This window comes from Chlorocebus sabaeus, chromosome 25, assembly GCF_047675955.1.
Source record: "Chlorocebus sabaeus isolate Y175 chromosome 25, mChlSab1.0.hap1, whole genome shotgun sequence".
In the NCBI taxonomy this organism is placed as follows: Eukaryota; Metazoa; Chordata; class Mammalia; order Primates; family Cercopithecidae; genus Chlorocebus; species Chlorocebus sabaeus.
In genome coordinates this window covers 5,023,910-5,037,736 of record NC_132928.1, presented here as the reverse complement: position 1 = coordinate 5,037,736, position 13,827 = coordinate 5,023,910, and the positions used below count along the sequence as shown (strand labels likewise).

General features: G+C 49.1%; 1 protein-coding gene across 6 annotated transcripts in view; it reads left to right on the top strand.

Annotated features, from left to right (window-relative positions):
- The window catches only part of CNIH3 (cornichon family AMPA receptor auxiliary protein 3), a 335,293-nt gene that overhangs the window by 198,660 nt on the left and 122,806 nt on the right, over nucleotides 1-13,827 (top strand). For 2 of the 6 annotated variants that reach the window (XM_037985512.2, XM_007988328.3), the window contains exon 1: nucleotides 4,195-5,144. The exons of 2 other annotated variants lie outside the window; for them this stretch is intronic. In XM_037985512.2, coding sequence (XP_037841440.1) covers nucleotides 5,064-5,144 — 81 coding nt within the window. In that variant the 5' untranslated portion in view covers nucleotides 4,195-5,063. Of the gene's footprint in view, nucleotides 1-4,194; nucleotides 5,145-13,827 lie in introns of those variants that run through there. 2 more of the 6 variants (XM_073011494.1, XR_012091176.1) reach the window with 2 other exon arrangements.

The window sequence follows — 13,827 nt, the reverse complement described above, 5'->3', positions numbered from 1 at the left end:
CAGAATTCAGACCAGTTCTCCCACTGAGCACAACTTACAAAGCTGAATGAAATATAAAAACATCTTCTTGAAAGCATCAAAGACCTAATAAGAGAGTAATGAATTACTGGGGTCAAAATCTGAGAGTGATTCAGAATCTAGAGGGGTTGGTTTAGCTCTTGGGGCCACTTTTTCTTCTCGGGGCATTTCTTAATCTTGAGGAGGTGGCTGAGAGACTGAGCTATGCCTTTAGTATTCTGTGGGGTTAGGGGCAAAAGTCAGAATCCAAGGACCATCAAGGGTTGGTTGGGACTTGATAAGCCCTGTGTTTTGACTTGAGATCCAGAAGGACTGTTCCATGTGAGTAAGGCTGAACCAGAAATAAAGCAGCCTTCACACAGACCACAGTTATCTTGGTCATCCTGGAAAATCTCAAATGCTGAATTTGGATTAAGGTAATCCTGGAGCACTAGGCTCCCCTAGACACCTGGCAAAAGAAGTTGAAAATCCCCCCTAGAGAAAGATAACATCATTTTAGGCCTCAAATGCCTGTAAGAAAATTTTTCAAAACAAGGTTGGCACAGTAAAAATCTAGTAGATGGATAAGAAGCGGGGACTTCATAAACAAGAACCAGCAGAAACAAAAGATCAGATCGGTCCCAAAGGGACTCAAAATTCTTGAATTCTTAAATTTTCCTTTGATATTATCTCATTGTTTTCATGTCATGAAATTTTATACAGTATAATTACAACAATGAAAAGAAATGAGCTATATAAAATGAAAAGCAAAAAAAAAAAAAAAAAAAAAAAAAAAAACAGCTAGAAAGAAATATACCAGGATTGTGTTGGTGGTATCTGACAGCAGCAAACTGTGGTGTTTATCTTTTTCATTTTTATATTTTCCAAATTATTTTATATTTTGGAGACAGGATCTCACTTTGTCACCCAAGCTGGGGTGCAGTGGCATGATCACAGCTCACTGTGCCTCGACCTCTTGGGCTCAAGCAATCCTCCGGCCTCAGCCTCCCGAGTAGCTGAGACTACAGGTGTGCACCACCACGCCTGGCTAATTTTATTTTAATTTTTGTAGAGACAGGGTCTTAATTATGTTGCCCAAGCTGATCGTGAACTCCTGACCTCAAGGAATCCACCCGCCTCAGCCTCCCAAAGTGCTGAGATTACAGGTGTGAGCCACGGTGAATGGCCTCCAATTTTTCTTTAATGACAATTTATACTAGAAGAAATACTTATGTAAAAGAGAAAGCAACATAGGGTATAACCCAAGAGCAGGGCTAGATTTGTAGGCATTCAACTTCTACAGCTGTCTAGGGTCTTGTGCTCAGAAGGGCCTCATGCTTGGCTTAATGCTCTGCTGTTGCTGTCTTGAAATTCTTATTTTTTAAACAAGAAGCTTGATATAGTTTGGGTATTTGTCCCTGCCCAAATCTCATGTTGAAATGTAATCTCCAGTGTTGGAGGTGGGGTCTGGGGGGAGGTGTCTGGGTCATGGGGGTGGATCCCTCATGGCTTCCTGCTGTCCTTGCAATAAAGAGAGTGTTCTTGCAAGATCTGGTTATTTAGATGTGTGTGGCACTTCCCCACAACCCTCTCTTGCTCTTGCTTTTGCCATGTGACATACCTGCTCCTGCTTCACCTTCCACCATGAATATAAGCACCCCTGAGGCCTTCTCCAAAGCCGAGCAGATATTGGTGCCATGCAGAACCGTGAGCGAGTTCAACTTGTTTTCTTTATAAAGTACTCGGCCTCTGCTTTTTTTTTTTTTTAAGACAGGGTCTGGCTCTGTTGCCTAGGCTGGAGTGTAGTGGCATGAACACAGCTCACTGCACCCTTGACCTCCTGGGCTCAAGCAATACTCTCACTTCAGCCCTGCAAGAAGCTGGGACTACAGGTGCATGCCACCACACCTGGCTAATTTTTATATTTTTTGTAGAGATGGGGTTTCTGCCATGTTGCCCAGGCTGGTCTCAAATACATAAGCTCAGGTGATCTGCCCATCTTGCCCTCCCCAAGTACTGGGATTACAGGCGTGAGCCACCATGCCTGGCCAGGTATTTCTTCCAGCAATGCGAGAACGGCCTAATACAAAGTCCCACATTTTCATTTGCACTTGGCCCTCCAAAGTATGTAGCCAGTCCTGACCCAGAGGCAATAAAATGTTGATCAATTCATTGCTCTGGTCAACAGTCTCTGGATTTGCTCTAGTTTCTCCACTTCTCACTGAAAGGCATCTAGTTTCCAAACTGGAGGGATCTATGAGGCCAGGCACTATGGTGCACACCTATAATCCCAGCGCTTTGGGAGGCCAAGGCTGGAGGATTGTTTGAGGTCAGGAGTTTGGGACCAGCCTGGCCATATATTGAGACCTATGTCTGCAAACAAAACAAAACAAAAATTATCCGGGTTTGGTGGTGCATGCCTGTAGTCCTAGCCAGGAGTTTGAGGCTGCAGTGAGCTATGATAGCACCACTGCACTCCATCCTGGGCAACACAGCAAGACTCTGTCTTCAAAAAAATAAAATAAAATAAATTGAAGGGTGGGGCATGGTGGCTCACGCCTGTAATACCAGCACTTTGGGAGGCCAAGGTGGGTAGATCACGAGGTCAAGAGATCGAGACCATCCTGGCCAACATGGTGAAACCCTGTCTTTACTAAAAATACAAAGATTAGCTGGGCGTGGTGGTGCCTGTAGTCCCAGCTACTCGGGAGGCCGAGGCAGGAGAATCGCTTGAACCCGGGAGGCAGAGGTTGCAGTGAGCTGAGATCACGCCACTGCACTCCAACCTGGCGACAAAGTGAAACTCCATCCCTTAAATAAATAAATAAATAAATAAATAAATAAATAAATTGAAGATGTGGCCAAACAGCTGCAGGAATGTTGGGGCACAGTAGAAAGAACCCAGGATTAGCAGTCTGTAGACAGGATTCCAGTTCTGTCACTAGAAAGCTGTATCTCTAGCTTGCTGGAATTCATCCCTTCCAGCTCTCAAGGCATCGGAATCACAGCTGTGAACAGGAAAGCTAGCACACCAGAGTCAGAATCAAGCAATAGTTATTTATCTAGTTCCCACCCTGTGCAAGGTACCGGGTGCTCTAAGATTCACTCCAATCCATGAGGTGCGTCTAGTCTTTCACCGAGATTTGCCAGTGGTCTTTCAGGGTATTTCTCCTTGCTTTCTGGATCTGATGACTTATCTGAAACTGAAGTTCTATCTGGAATGACTGGACCTCTGTCACTGCAGTGTCAGAAATCTCTTGCAAAGTAAGCATGGTGAAATTCCAAGATGCTGGGCCACTAGGGGAAAGGGTGCAATTAATAATCCCTACCACTTATTGGATGTATACCAAGTGCCAGGCTGTGTGCTAGGTTTTTTGCTTGTGTTCCCTTTTAATCCTTTGAAATGGCTTGACTCTACTCTTATTTATGTTTTTCTGATAAGGAAACTAAGGATTAAAGAGGTTAGGTAACGAGGAGCTGGAAAACGGTCTACTTCCCAAAGCATCCTCTTGACAATTCCACTAGACTACCACCAATACCACCGAGCCCTCGTTGCTTCCTCTTCAGCTCAGAATAGTCCACCAAGTCCACGTTTCCCTAATCCCAAGGTCGGATGGCTGGGAAGGGTAGAGAATGCAACGGAAGGACGCTAATGGAGAATTTTGCAGGGTCTGGGAGCAGAGCAGTAAACGCAGCCCTAAGCACTGAGTATGCTACAGTTTGGTAAAATCTACCCAAGCAGCTTTAGGATCCAAGGCTTGTACTGTATCCCCAACCAACACTAGGCAACGCCCCAAGTCCTCACACTTCCCACTCCGATAGGCGAAACTGCAAGAACCGGGAGGGGCGGCTGCCGCGTTTAGGCGCGAGGCACACACCATACCCTTCCGCAGCTTCCCACCTCCTCCAGACGCACGTGTTTAAAGAGTCCCTGCTCCAACCGGTCCCGCCCCACCTCCGCTCGGCCTCCAGCCCTGCCAGTACTGCTGGCTTCAAGTTTCCTCCGAGAGGCGGGCGCGCACAGCTGCAGTTGCGGCGGCAGCGGCCACCAAGCGTCCGGCCGCGCTTCGCCACCCACCTTTCCTTAGCTCCCGGCACTGCAGTCTCCGCCCGCCGAGGAGGGCGCGCTCAGTGGAGCAGGAGTCCAGGGTGGGGCGCCGAGAGGAGGGAATCCCGGGTCACACCGCTACAGTTCTCGCAGTGGCAGAGGCGGCGGCGGCGGCGGCGGCGGCAGCAGCAGCAGCAGTAGCAGCAGGTGGAGTGAGCTACAGCGCTTGGCCTGAAACCCGCCGCTACAGCCACCCGGGCGGGAGCTGGCCCGCTGAGTGGAGCCATTGCTCACCCCGGCCCGACCCCCGGTTTCCGGGACACTTGGGTTGCCGAGGCCGGCTGGCCAGAGTCGCGGTTGGGGACTGGCGCGCCCGGGAGCGCACGGCTGAGCAAGAAGCCGCGTCTGGGGCGCAGGACCAATTGAATCTACCTCTTCCCGGCTAGCTAAGGACCCCTTCTCTCGGGAAAGAGCGCTGCCGGCTGTGGGATTTGGGAGGAGCTCGGAGGCCGCCCGGGCACCTCGCTGGACACTATCCGTTTGCGCCCCCGTGGCGCTGGAGGGTCCGGAGAGGAGCGCTCGTCTCTCTTCTGCGGTTTAGTGGCTGAAAGCAGAGAGCTCTTCCTGGGGCGGACGGGACCTCCTCCCTCGGTCGTCCGTGGAGTCCTTGCATCGCTTGTCGTGTTGGTCTCGAGCGGCTCACAGCTTGACACTAATTTGCAGGTGTTCGCTGCTGATTTGGTTTCGTCTTCGATTTGGGGACAGTTCCCGCCAACGACACTCGACACACGTTTCCCTGTCTTCGTCGGAGGGCCGGGTCTGGGGTCGCCGGAGCCTGCGGGAATCCAGCGCCTATTCGCTGACCCTCGAGTCGCTCCGCTAGCTGTGCGCCCTCCTGGGCATTAGCCTGGAGAGGAGCGTGCAGACGCGGCCCCTTTGAGGCAGTGCGGTCCTCGAGGGAGGCATCGGGCTCCTAGGGGCTTCTTGGCGTGTGCGGTGGGATTGGGGTCAGCCGGCCATGGCCTTCACTTTCGCTGCGTTCTGCTACATGCTGTCTCTGGTGCTGTGCGCTGCGCTCATCTTCTTCGCCATCTGGCACGTGAGTAACCCGCTTTGGTCTCTCTTCTTTCGCCCCAATTTCGCTAAATTTCCCCTATTTCACCCCACTTTTTCCACCTTGCGGGCGTGGGCGGACCGGGAGGGTGGACCTTCTGCCGCTCCTCTGTCCCGGGGCAGGAGGCAGTTCGCTACATCCCGCCGGGCGCGCCTTCGGTGCCCTCGCTGGAGTCGGGGGGCCGCTGGTGCCCGGGTGGGACACCCTCTGCAGGGCCCGACCGGGCGTCCCGGGTCCCGGTCCCCGGGGAGTGGCGGCTACAACCACATCTAACTCCTTCCTCTCCCGCTCCCTCCTCTACGCGGCAGGAGGCTAAGGAGAAGCGCCGCCGTCGGTCCCAGCAATTAGTCAAGTAGCTATAATAACTAAATATTTAAAATGTCAGCATCTGTGGTGGGTTGCATTTAGACATAATTGGAGACAAAGTGGAAACACGACGGGAGCGCCTTGTAAGAGGTGAGGTAGGGAGAGGCCGAGCCCGCGGAGAGAAGGGAGACTGGGCGATGGGGGTCGAAGTGGAAGGCGGTGGGGGAAAGGCGAGGAAAAGAGCAAGGAGACGAGGGAGACTGGGGAAGGGTAGGCATCATTAAGGCCGTGGAGGAAAGTCACAAAGAGAGACCGTGGAGAGCGACGACGGTGTCCTCCTCTGCCCTCTTGGCGTCTGAACGTCCGACTCCTGAAGACCCCCTGCAGGTGGCGAACCTCCGCTAGGCCCCCAGAGTCCCCAGACCGCACAAGCTTCATGTCACCCTTCCCGGGGCTATGCCAGGTGGAGGGCAGCCTTGGATCCCAGTTCTTTAGGTGTGGGTGGGAATAGAGGAGCGAAAGCTTCTGAATAGGGGAAGAGAAGTACTGAGAACGCAAGAGTGCATACGCTGGTCCTCTCAAAGACGGTGCAACATTTAGCGAGTGCATGCAACTCTCAAGGCTTTCTTCACTGAAGTTGTTTAAGCCCCTTATCCTCACCCTCAGAGGGCTGGTGGGAAGAATGGCCAAGGCCAAATGTTTAGAAGGAGTATCCCAGTGCATAATTTCCCACCTTTAACAGCCTTGCCCTGCCCAGAGTCTAGGTGACAGGGAAGAACCCTGAGACGAATTCCTGGAGGCATGGTTCTGGTGAGCATCAGAGACTCTCATACAGTGGGGATGCCCCAAAATGAAGACGTGAAGAAAACTGCAGGGTGCATGAGATACCCATGTTTTGTGTAAGTGGTTTGCGGAGTGAGAGTTTGTCTTAGAATAGAACTAAGCAGCTAGAGCAGCTCCTGCTACAGGGCTCTGACAGAGAGGAGAGGGGAAACTCGGGGAGGAAGGCGGCTTCCGACCGTGTAACCTTAGGAAAGACCCTTGCTGGCTTCCTTCCACATCTCTAAAGTGAGAAAATTGACCTGGATGATCGCTAAGCTTTCCTCCATTTTTCAGATTGTGTAAATCCGTGCATCAGTAGACTTAGGAATCGGGAGGTGACAGGGAATTCAAACATAGATATTTGGGGGATGATTAAAAAAATTCTGCTGTTTATAAGTATTGGGATTTTAAACCCTCCCTCCTCTGCTCTGCCAGGCTGGGTCTAATCTGTGGTAGAAAATTGAGACTTGAAGTTGCTGACAGTTCTTAAGGGAAAAGGAAACTTACCTGATTGAGAATAGAAAGGAGTACAGATTAGACCATGCCCAAGCAGTGCAGCAAACCTCTGCTAAAGTGCTTTAAAGGAACTTCCTCAGCTTCTTTGGATTTGGGGAGTTACTTGCATTCTAGAAGGCCAACTACTCCCTTTTTTTCTGCAATACTTCATTTGCTGTTTTCTGTTTTTGCCTTGGCCAGAGGGTGTCAGGTACCAGAGAGCTCCCTCAAACTCAGTCTGGCTTGGAGTTCTCTGAACTGGTCCCTGAAGCAGAGCAAGTAACCAGAAAGAATAATTTCCTCTTGTTCAGGGGAAGATGATTAATAATTCAAGAACAGCTTAACTGAGTGGTTTGTGCAGCTAGTTGACATTTGAATGAAAATCAGGTGTTCCCTCATCCAGCATTGGCCTCTGCCCTCCAGTTTCTCAACGCTCACCCCCTTGTCTAGGGGTGGTTGAAATGCAGTCAAATCCCAACTCAGGTTTTATCCAGATTCCTCATGGAAGTGGCTAGATTCTTGTTTCTAATGATGAAAAGAATTTGTGCATTTTGATTTCACATTACAGTAATAATTTCATAGTCTCAGTCCCTCCTTTCCTATCTTTTCCTTCTCTATCTCTTTCCCTCTCTCCACATCAAACAACCCAAACCCCATCACACTGATTTGGTTCCTGAACTGGGAAACCAGAGACACCCTGATTTCTGGGCACGGTTTGTATGTCTGGGTGTTAGTTACATGGTAGTAATTATTTCGACCAAAATTGAGGAGCCTTGGTTTTACGTTAGACTGTTTGCCTTCTTTCCAGCTTCTTACGTTCCTTATGTACTTCTCGATCGGACAAGGCATATTGATTGTGTGGTATGTATCAATACCCCCCAAAATGAATAGGGCACTTCACAACATATAGCAGTGAAAATGCCTGCCACGCTGCCGTGTCTAGGCTGAAGATACGAAGATGGCATGCTTTTCTCATTGAATTGTACTTACCTACTTAGGGGTAAGGATGGTAGCTACTATGTGTTGGGTGTCTGCTGTAGGACAAATTTTAGGTACTTTACAGAGGATCTCTCTGTCCAGTCGTTTTCCTCCCCTTTCTTCCCACCAGCTGTCTGGGAGCAAGGATGGATGTGGCCAGCCTTTCTTTCAAGTCTTGTTTTTTACTTAGAAAATTTATCTGCATTTGTTTTCTGTTGAAAATATTTCAAATTACCCATTTATTTTATATCAACTACTATTTCTGAGTACATTTATCACATTTGGAAGAAGCAGAAGAAAACTGAGTTTTTTCTGTGGCTTTGCATACCCTCAGGCACCTGGCCTCTTACTGCCGAGGCAGCCCTTTAGTCCTCATAACTGACATTTCCCAGATGAGGAAACTGGATCAGAGAGGTCACAAGGTTGCCTAAGGTTGCACAGCTGGTATGTATTGGAGCTGGTATTCATGGACTTGAGCTAGGTCTGTGAGACTCTTAAGCCTAAGCCCTTTCTCTAACTGTAGTCACTATTTTTGGATTCATAACTTAGATAATAATTTATATTCAAAAGATTACCTTTCTCTATATAAATGAAATTTTAGAGTTGGAATTTCTGATTGTAGTTTTAACAGCAACAGCAACCAGACTCAAGACATACTATATATCCTTTTTTAAAAGAGGAAAATTCTGTTTATTTAGATTTTCGCTTATAAAATGATACAGGTTCCTTGTCCAAAATTTTGAAAATACAATGATACGTAATTAAATAAAATAATCACTAATCTTATCTAGAAAAGATTATCTCTTGTGTATTTAAAAAAATTGCATATGGCTGGGCTCAGTGGCTCATGCTTGTAATCCCAGCACTTTGGGAGGTTGAGGCAAGAGGATCACTTGAGCCCAGGAGTTTGAGAGCAGCCTAGGCAACATAGTGAGACCCCGTTTCTAAGAAAAAAAATTGCATGTGGATGTTTAGAAGGAAAAAAAGTGTTCTAAAGGGTTTTTGATGTGAAGCGATGTGTATTTGCAGCCAGTATAAATGAATGGTGTTTACTCACAAGAGCCTTCTCAGCTCTGGCTTGGTTAAGCCTGTTTGCAGCATGTCTCATTTATATAAACACAGATGAAGCTATTCTTTGAAAAAAATCAAAGATTCACTACTGGATTTCAGGTTTTTAGCTTTTGAAGTCTTTATATTTGGAGTCACTGTGAGTTTTGACAATATACAAATAAAATTAATTCCCAATAAAATTCCCTAGAAAGATCCGATGTACCATCTCACGTTGAAATTTGTTTGGATTCACAGCAGCATTTGCTGTGTGAGGGTTTAAATGGCCCCGGACAGGGATGACATACATATGTACTGAGAGGCAGTGTTTCTAGGGAAGATGTCTTCATGGTGGAGCCTTTTGCAGTTCTACCCTGTCACAGACTCAGCCTCTGGAAATCTAGTAAACATCTCAGTTTCTCAGAGTACCCATCGGGAAACAAAAAATGGGTTTATGTGAAATGGTAGGATGCTTGGGGTTGATAATAAATAGCCTGTATTTTTATGACCCTGCCTTGGCCTACTTAGATGAGGGTACTGCACTCATTGCCAGGTCTTACATGGTCTCCACTTTTTGTTCTACTTGTGATGCCCCTGTCCTTTCTGGCATCTCACTTTTAGGTGGGATGTCCACAGCTCCAGCCTGCTCCATCCCCCTCTTATCTCCTCCCTCCATCACTGCCCATTGCCCCACAGCCACAGTGGAAGGAAGCTCCATGAGAGCAGGGACGTTTTCTACTTTACCATTGTTTCTCCAGAGCCCAGAACAGTGCCTGACACACAGTGTTTGGTATAAATACTCGTAGGACAAATTCTTGTTTCCTTCTGGCTTGACTCATTTCCAGTTGATATAGTGATGTTTTGGCTGTGTTCACACCCAAATCTCATCTTGAATTGTAGCTCTCATAATTGCCACATGTTGTGGGAAGGATCTGGTGGAAGGTAATTGAATCATGGGGGACGGGTTTTTTCTTTTTTTTTTTTTTTTTTGAGACGGAGTCTCGCTTTGTTACCCGGGCTGGAGTGCAGTGGCCAGATCTCAGCTCACTGCAAGCTCCGCCTCCCGGGTTCACGCCATTCTCCTGCCTCAGCCTCCCGAGTAGCTGGGACTACAGGCGCCCACCACCTCGCCCGGCTAGTTTTTGTATTTTTTAGTAGAGACGGGGTTTCACCATGTTAGCCAGGATGGTCTCGATCTCCTGACCTCATGATCCGCCCGTCTCGGCCTCCCAAAGTGCTGGGATTACAGGCTTGAGCCACCGTGCCCGGCCGGGACGGGTTTTTTCTATGCTGTTTTCATGATAGTGAATAAGTCTCATGAGATCTAATGGTTTTATAAAGGGCAGTTCTCCTGAACATGCTCTCTTGCCTGCCACCATGTAAGACATGCCTTTGCTCCTCCTTCACCTTCTGCCATCCTCATGAGGCCTCCTCACAGCCATGCTGAACTGTGAGTCCATTAAACTTCTTTTCTTTGTAAATTACCCAGTCTCGGGTATGTCTTTATTAGCAGTGGGAGAACAGATTAATGGTAACTCGTTTCTGATTTGACTTCTGGCTGCTTCTTAAGGACTGCTTTCTAGGTAGTTTGGACAATGTGCATTTTCCCCCATGCCCTGGCACTTTGAAACTTTGGAAGCTAATTATTGCAAAGAAGACTGGCCATTGCCATGGGGTACAGGGCCCTTCTTGATCATAGTGGAGCTGGTTCTCTTTCAGAGGAGTAGGTTGGGAGAAGCACTGGTTATCCCTGGAGAGAACACCTTCTGGAAAGTGTAATGTCTGGGTTGATGCATGGCACCTTATCCTTGTTTGCATTGCATGCTGCCTTATCCTTGTTTGCATTGCAGTAACTCCCCTTGAAAAAGAAAGCTTACGTCATCATTGTATTTCCACTGCAGTCATGTTAGAGAGGAGCGGAGAGGAGAGAAGTATGCAGAATTCACAGGTCACCTAAAACAATCAGGCACTAGCCCCAATCCCAACTGTTTGGTGAGGTTTCAAGGCCTCATGGGTTGGATATTAGAGACACTAAAGTAACTTGTCTTTGACTTTAGAGTTACTGAACAAACATTAAAGGCAGTGAGTGTTGTGAGGCTCTTGCCAGGCAATTGGAGCTCCCGCGTATAGTGGCCCTGAAACTGTGCCCGGGCCCTTGCCTCACTCTAGCCCCTCCGGCTACCTGGTGCCTTTCCCTTCCGTCTATCCACATGGCTCTGCGCTTTGCTCTCTGGACTTGTTTTCTGCTGTGGATCTCTCTCCCTGTAAGTCTGCAAACAGGTTCCTCTGGGGCGTCATTCTTCTGTAGCCATGCTATCTGGATGGTGCCCTTGCCACCTCCTTGTCACCGTCATCTGACTCACTCCCATGGGCCCCTCCACTGGGCACCACTGAGGACTTGGCTCCTGGCCAGTGTCCTGCCCTTGCTGTCCTGCAAGGCGCTGGGTGCTGTTGGTTATCTGACCTCCCCTTTGGTGACCAGTTCCGTCTTTGTGGTCCCTGGGCCCCCTGACCTGCCTTGGACCTGCCTCTGCAGTGTGAGCTCCCTGTTCTCTACTCCCGCACTCTGCTGTCCCAGGAGTTCTTGGCCCTCCTTTGAGTGTGACTTTTCCTTCTTCTCTCAATGCATCGCTCCTCTAGGATTTCATTCCTCCTCTGTGTCATCACCCCTCATCATCTACCACTTAGCTCCTGCTGCTGCTCTCCACTGCTGCATCCTCTGTTTCCTGTCGCTCCTGTAGTGGATGCCTCAGTCTCCCAGGAATCCACTCTCTTCCCTCTCTTCTCTCACCCCAGGTACCCGGGAGCTGCTGGGACCCAGGTGGATGCATGGTTTGACCTTAGCTGGTCTCAGTATTGCCTCCTAACTCATCAGTGGGATGTGAGTCAGTTCCTTCAGTTTCCACAACACTGTTCTAGATTGTTGTCATTTTCTCAGAGCCCCCTGGAGCTCCCCAAACCGTCCCCCACCCCTGACCTCCTCTGAGCAGGTGACTTTACTTCCAGCTCGCAGACAAGATAGAGATGATCAGACAGGGATGCCTCAGGACCCTGCCCCTCCCCAGACTTCTGATTAATGATTTATCTTTCCTTCTGGGACTCAGAACAGCAAAGTCTGTCCCTCATCTGAGGCCACTTCCTCCCCTCCTAGTTATCTGTGGACATTGCTCCACCACTTTTCCCGACCTGTCTGTGTCTTCAGCCACTGCCCTTTGCAGGTCCACCCGTCCCCACCCCTGGCAGATTCAAAGGCTGTGGTGCCTCTGAGCTGCAGACAAGCCTTTGGTCCCCAGGCCTTCTAGATGCTGCTCAACCTCTCTTCCTTTGCAGAGTGGTTTTGTCTCACCACATCCTGCCTGCCATCGCCTCTTTGGATTCTTACATCAGACACTCAGAAACCGCGGAGACTAATAAAACAAAGCCCTCTGCATCCACCACTCAGAATTGGCAAGTGTCAGCATTTTGCTATTTGCGTATCTTTTCTCTTTTCCAAAGACACTTGTTTCCTTTCTGGCTACATGGCTTGTACCCCCGCCCCTTCTCAGCCCAGCACTTGATGAGGACACTCGTGGTCTCCTGTGGCAATCTCTGGGCACCGTTTAGTGCTTATCTTGGCCTCTCCATGGCTTTGAGACTGCTGTCCGCATCTTCTTTGCAACTGTTTTCAAATGTTGTTTTTCTGGGACCCTGTTTCTCCTCCATCTCCCCTGTGGGTTCTTCTTTCTGCACCTTCCTTTTCATGTTGGTAGTTTCCTGCCCTCCCAGACCTGTCCCCCGACACTGACCCGGGTGTCCATGGGGCCACCTGCCCCATGCCCCACGGTTGGATCCCATCCGAACTTGTCTTCACGCCCTCCTCACTCCTCACAGACCCAGTGGGTTTAGTCTCCACCCAGGGACCCTCTCTACCCCATCTGCTCCTTCTGTAGTCACCAGCCATGTCTGCCCCCTCCCTTCCATGCCTCCCATCCCTGCCTTGGTTCAGGCCCCCATTTGCTGTTTCTCAGAGCATCGTGGTTCCTTCCAAGCTGGCCTCCTTGGTTATCATCTCCCCTGGACTAATTCTCCCCACACATGGCTACCAAGAGTGATCTAATACCTGAAAGGATCCTTCCATGTTATTCCCAGACTAAAGCTTTTACTGGTTTCTCTCGTTTTCAAAGTTTAGAGGGCTGGGAGGACCAGGTCCCAGTTAACTGTTTAGCCACATTTTGCATTTTCTGTGTTCCGGATAGCCTCACCTTTTTGCAGTTCCCAAATGGGCTGTTCTGTCTCCCTGGAATGCTGTTCCCCACTTCATTCTTCACCTGACTGGCTCTGCTGCAGCCTTTGTCCTCTAGGAAGCCCCATTCTCCCTGGCGATCTGAGTCCACTTGTCCTTTGCACCTGTCCCCAGGTCTTGAGTCCCACTGTTGTATTTGTCTCTGTGCTTGGATTATAAGCTTCGGGGGGGGCAGAAACTGCTGCCCTCACTTGTGGCCTCAGTGTCCAGCCTGGGGTAGTACGGTGGGAACTCGGTGATTTCCGTTAAGGATCTGGATAATTTATTACAGCCAGATTAAGCCTGACAGACTCTCCTTGACAGACAGAAAGAAATGAATACTTTCCCAGACTTACCTGGTTATGACAATCATCTGGATGCTTATTACAAATGCACATTTTTGGCTCTGCGCGGTGGCTCATGCCTGTAATCCCAGCACTCTGGGAGGCCAAGGCAGGCGGATCATGAGGTCAGGAGATAGACACTGTCATGGCTAATACGGTGAAACCCCGTCTCTACTAAAAATACAAAAAACAAAACAAAACAAAAAAATAAAATTAGCTGGGTGTGGTGGTGGGTGCCTGTAGTCCCAGCTACTCGGGACGCTGAGGCAGGAGAATGGCGTGAACCCGGGAGATAGAGCTTGCAGTGAGCCAAGATTGCACCACTGCACTCCAGCCTGGGCTACAGAGCGAGACTCCATCTGAAAAAAATAAAAAAGCACATTTTTGGGCTTTGCTGAAGGCCCATGGAATCCTA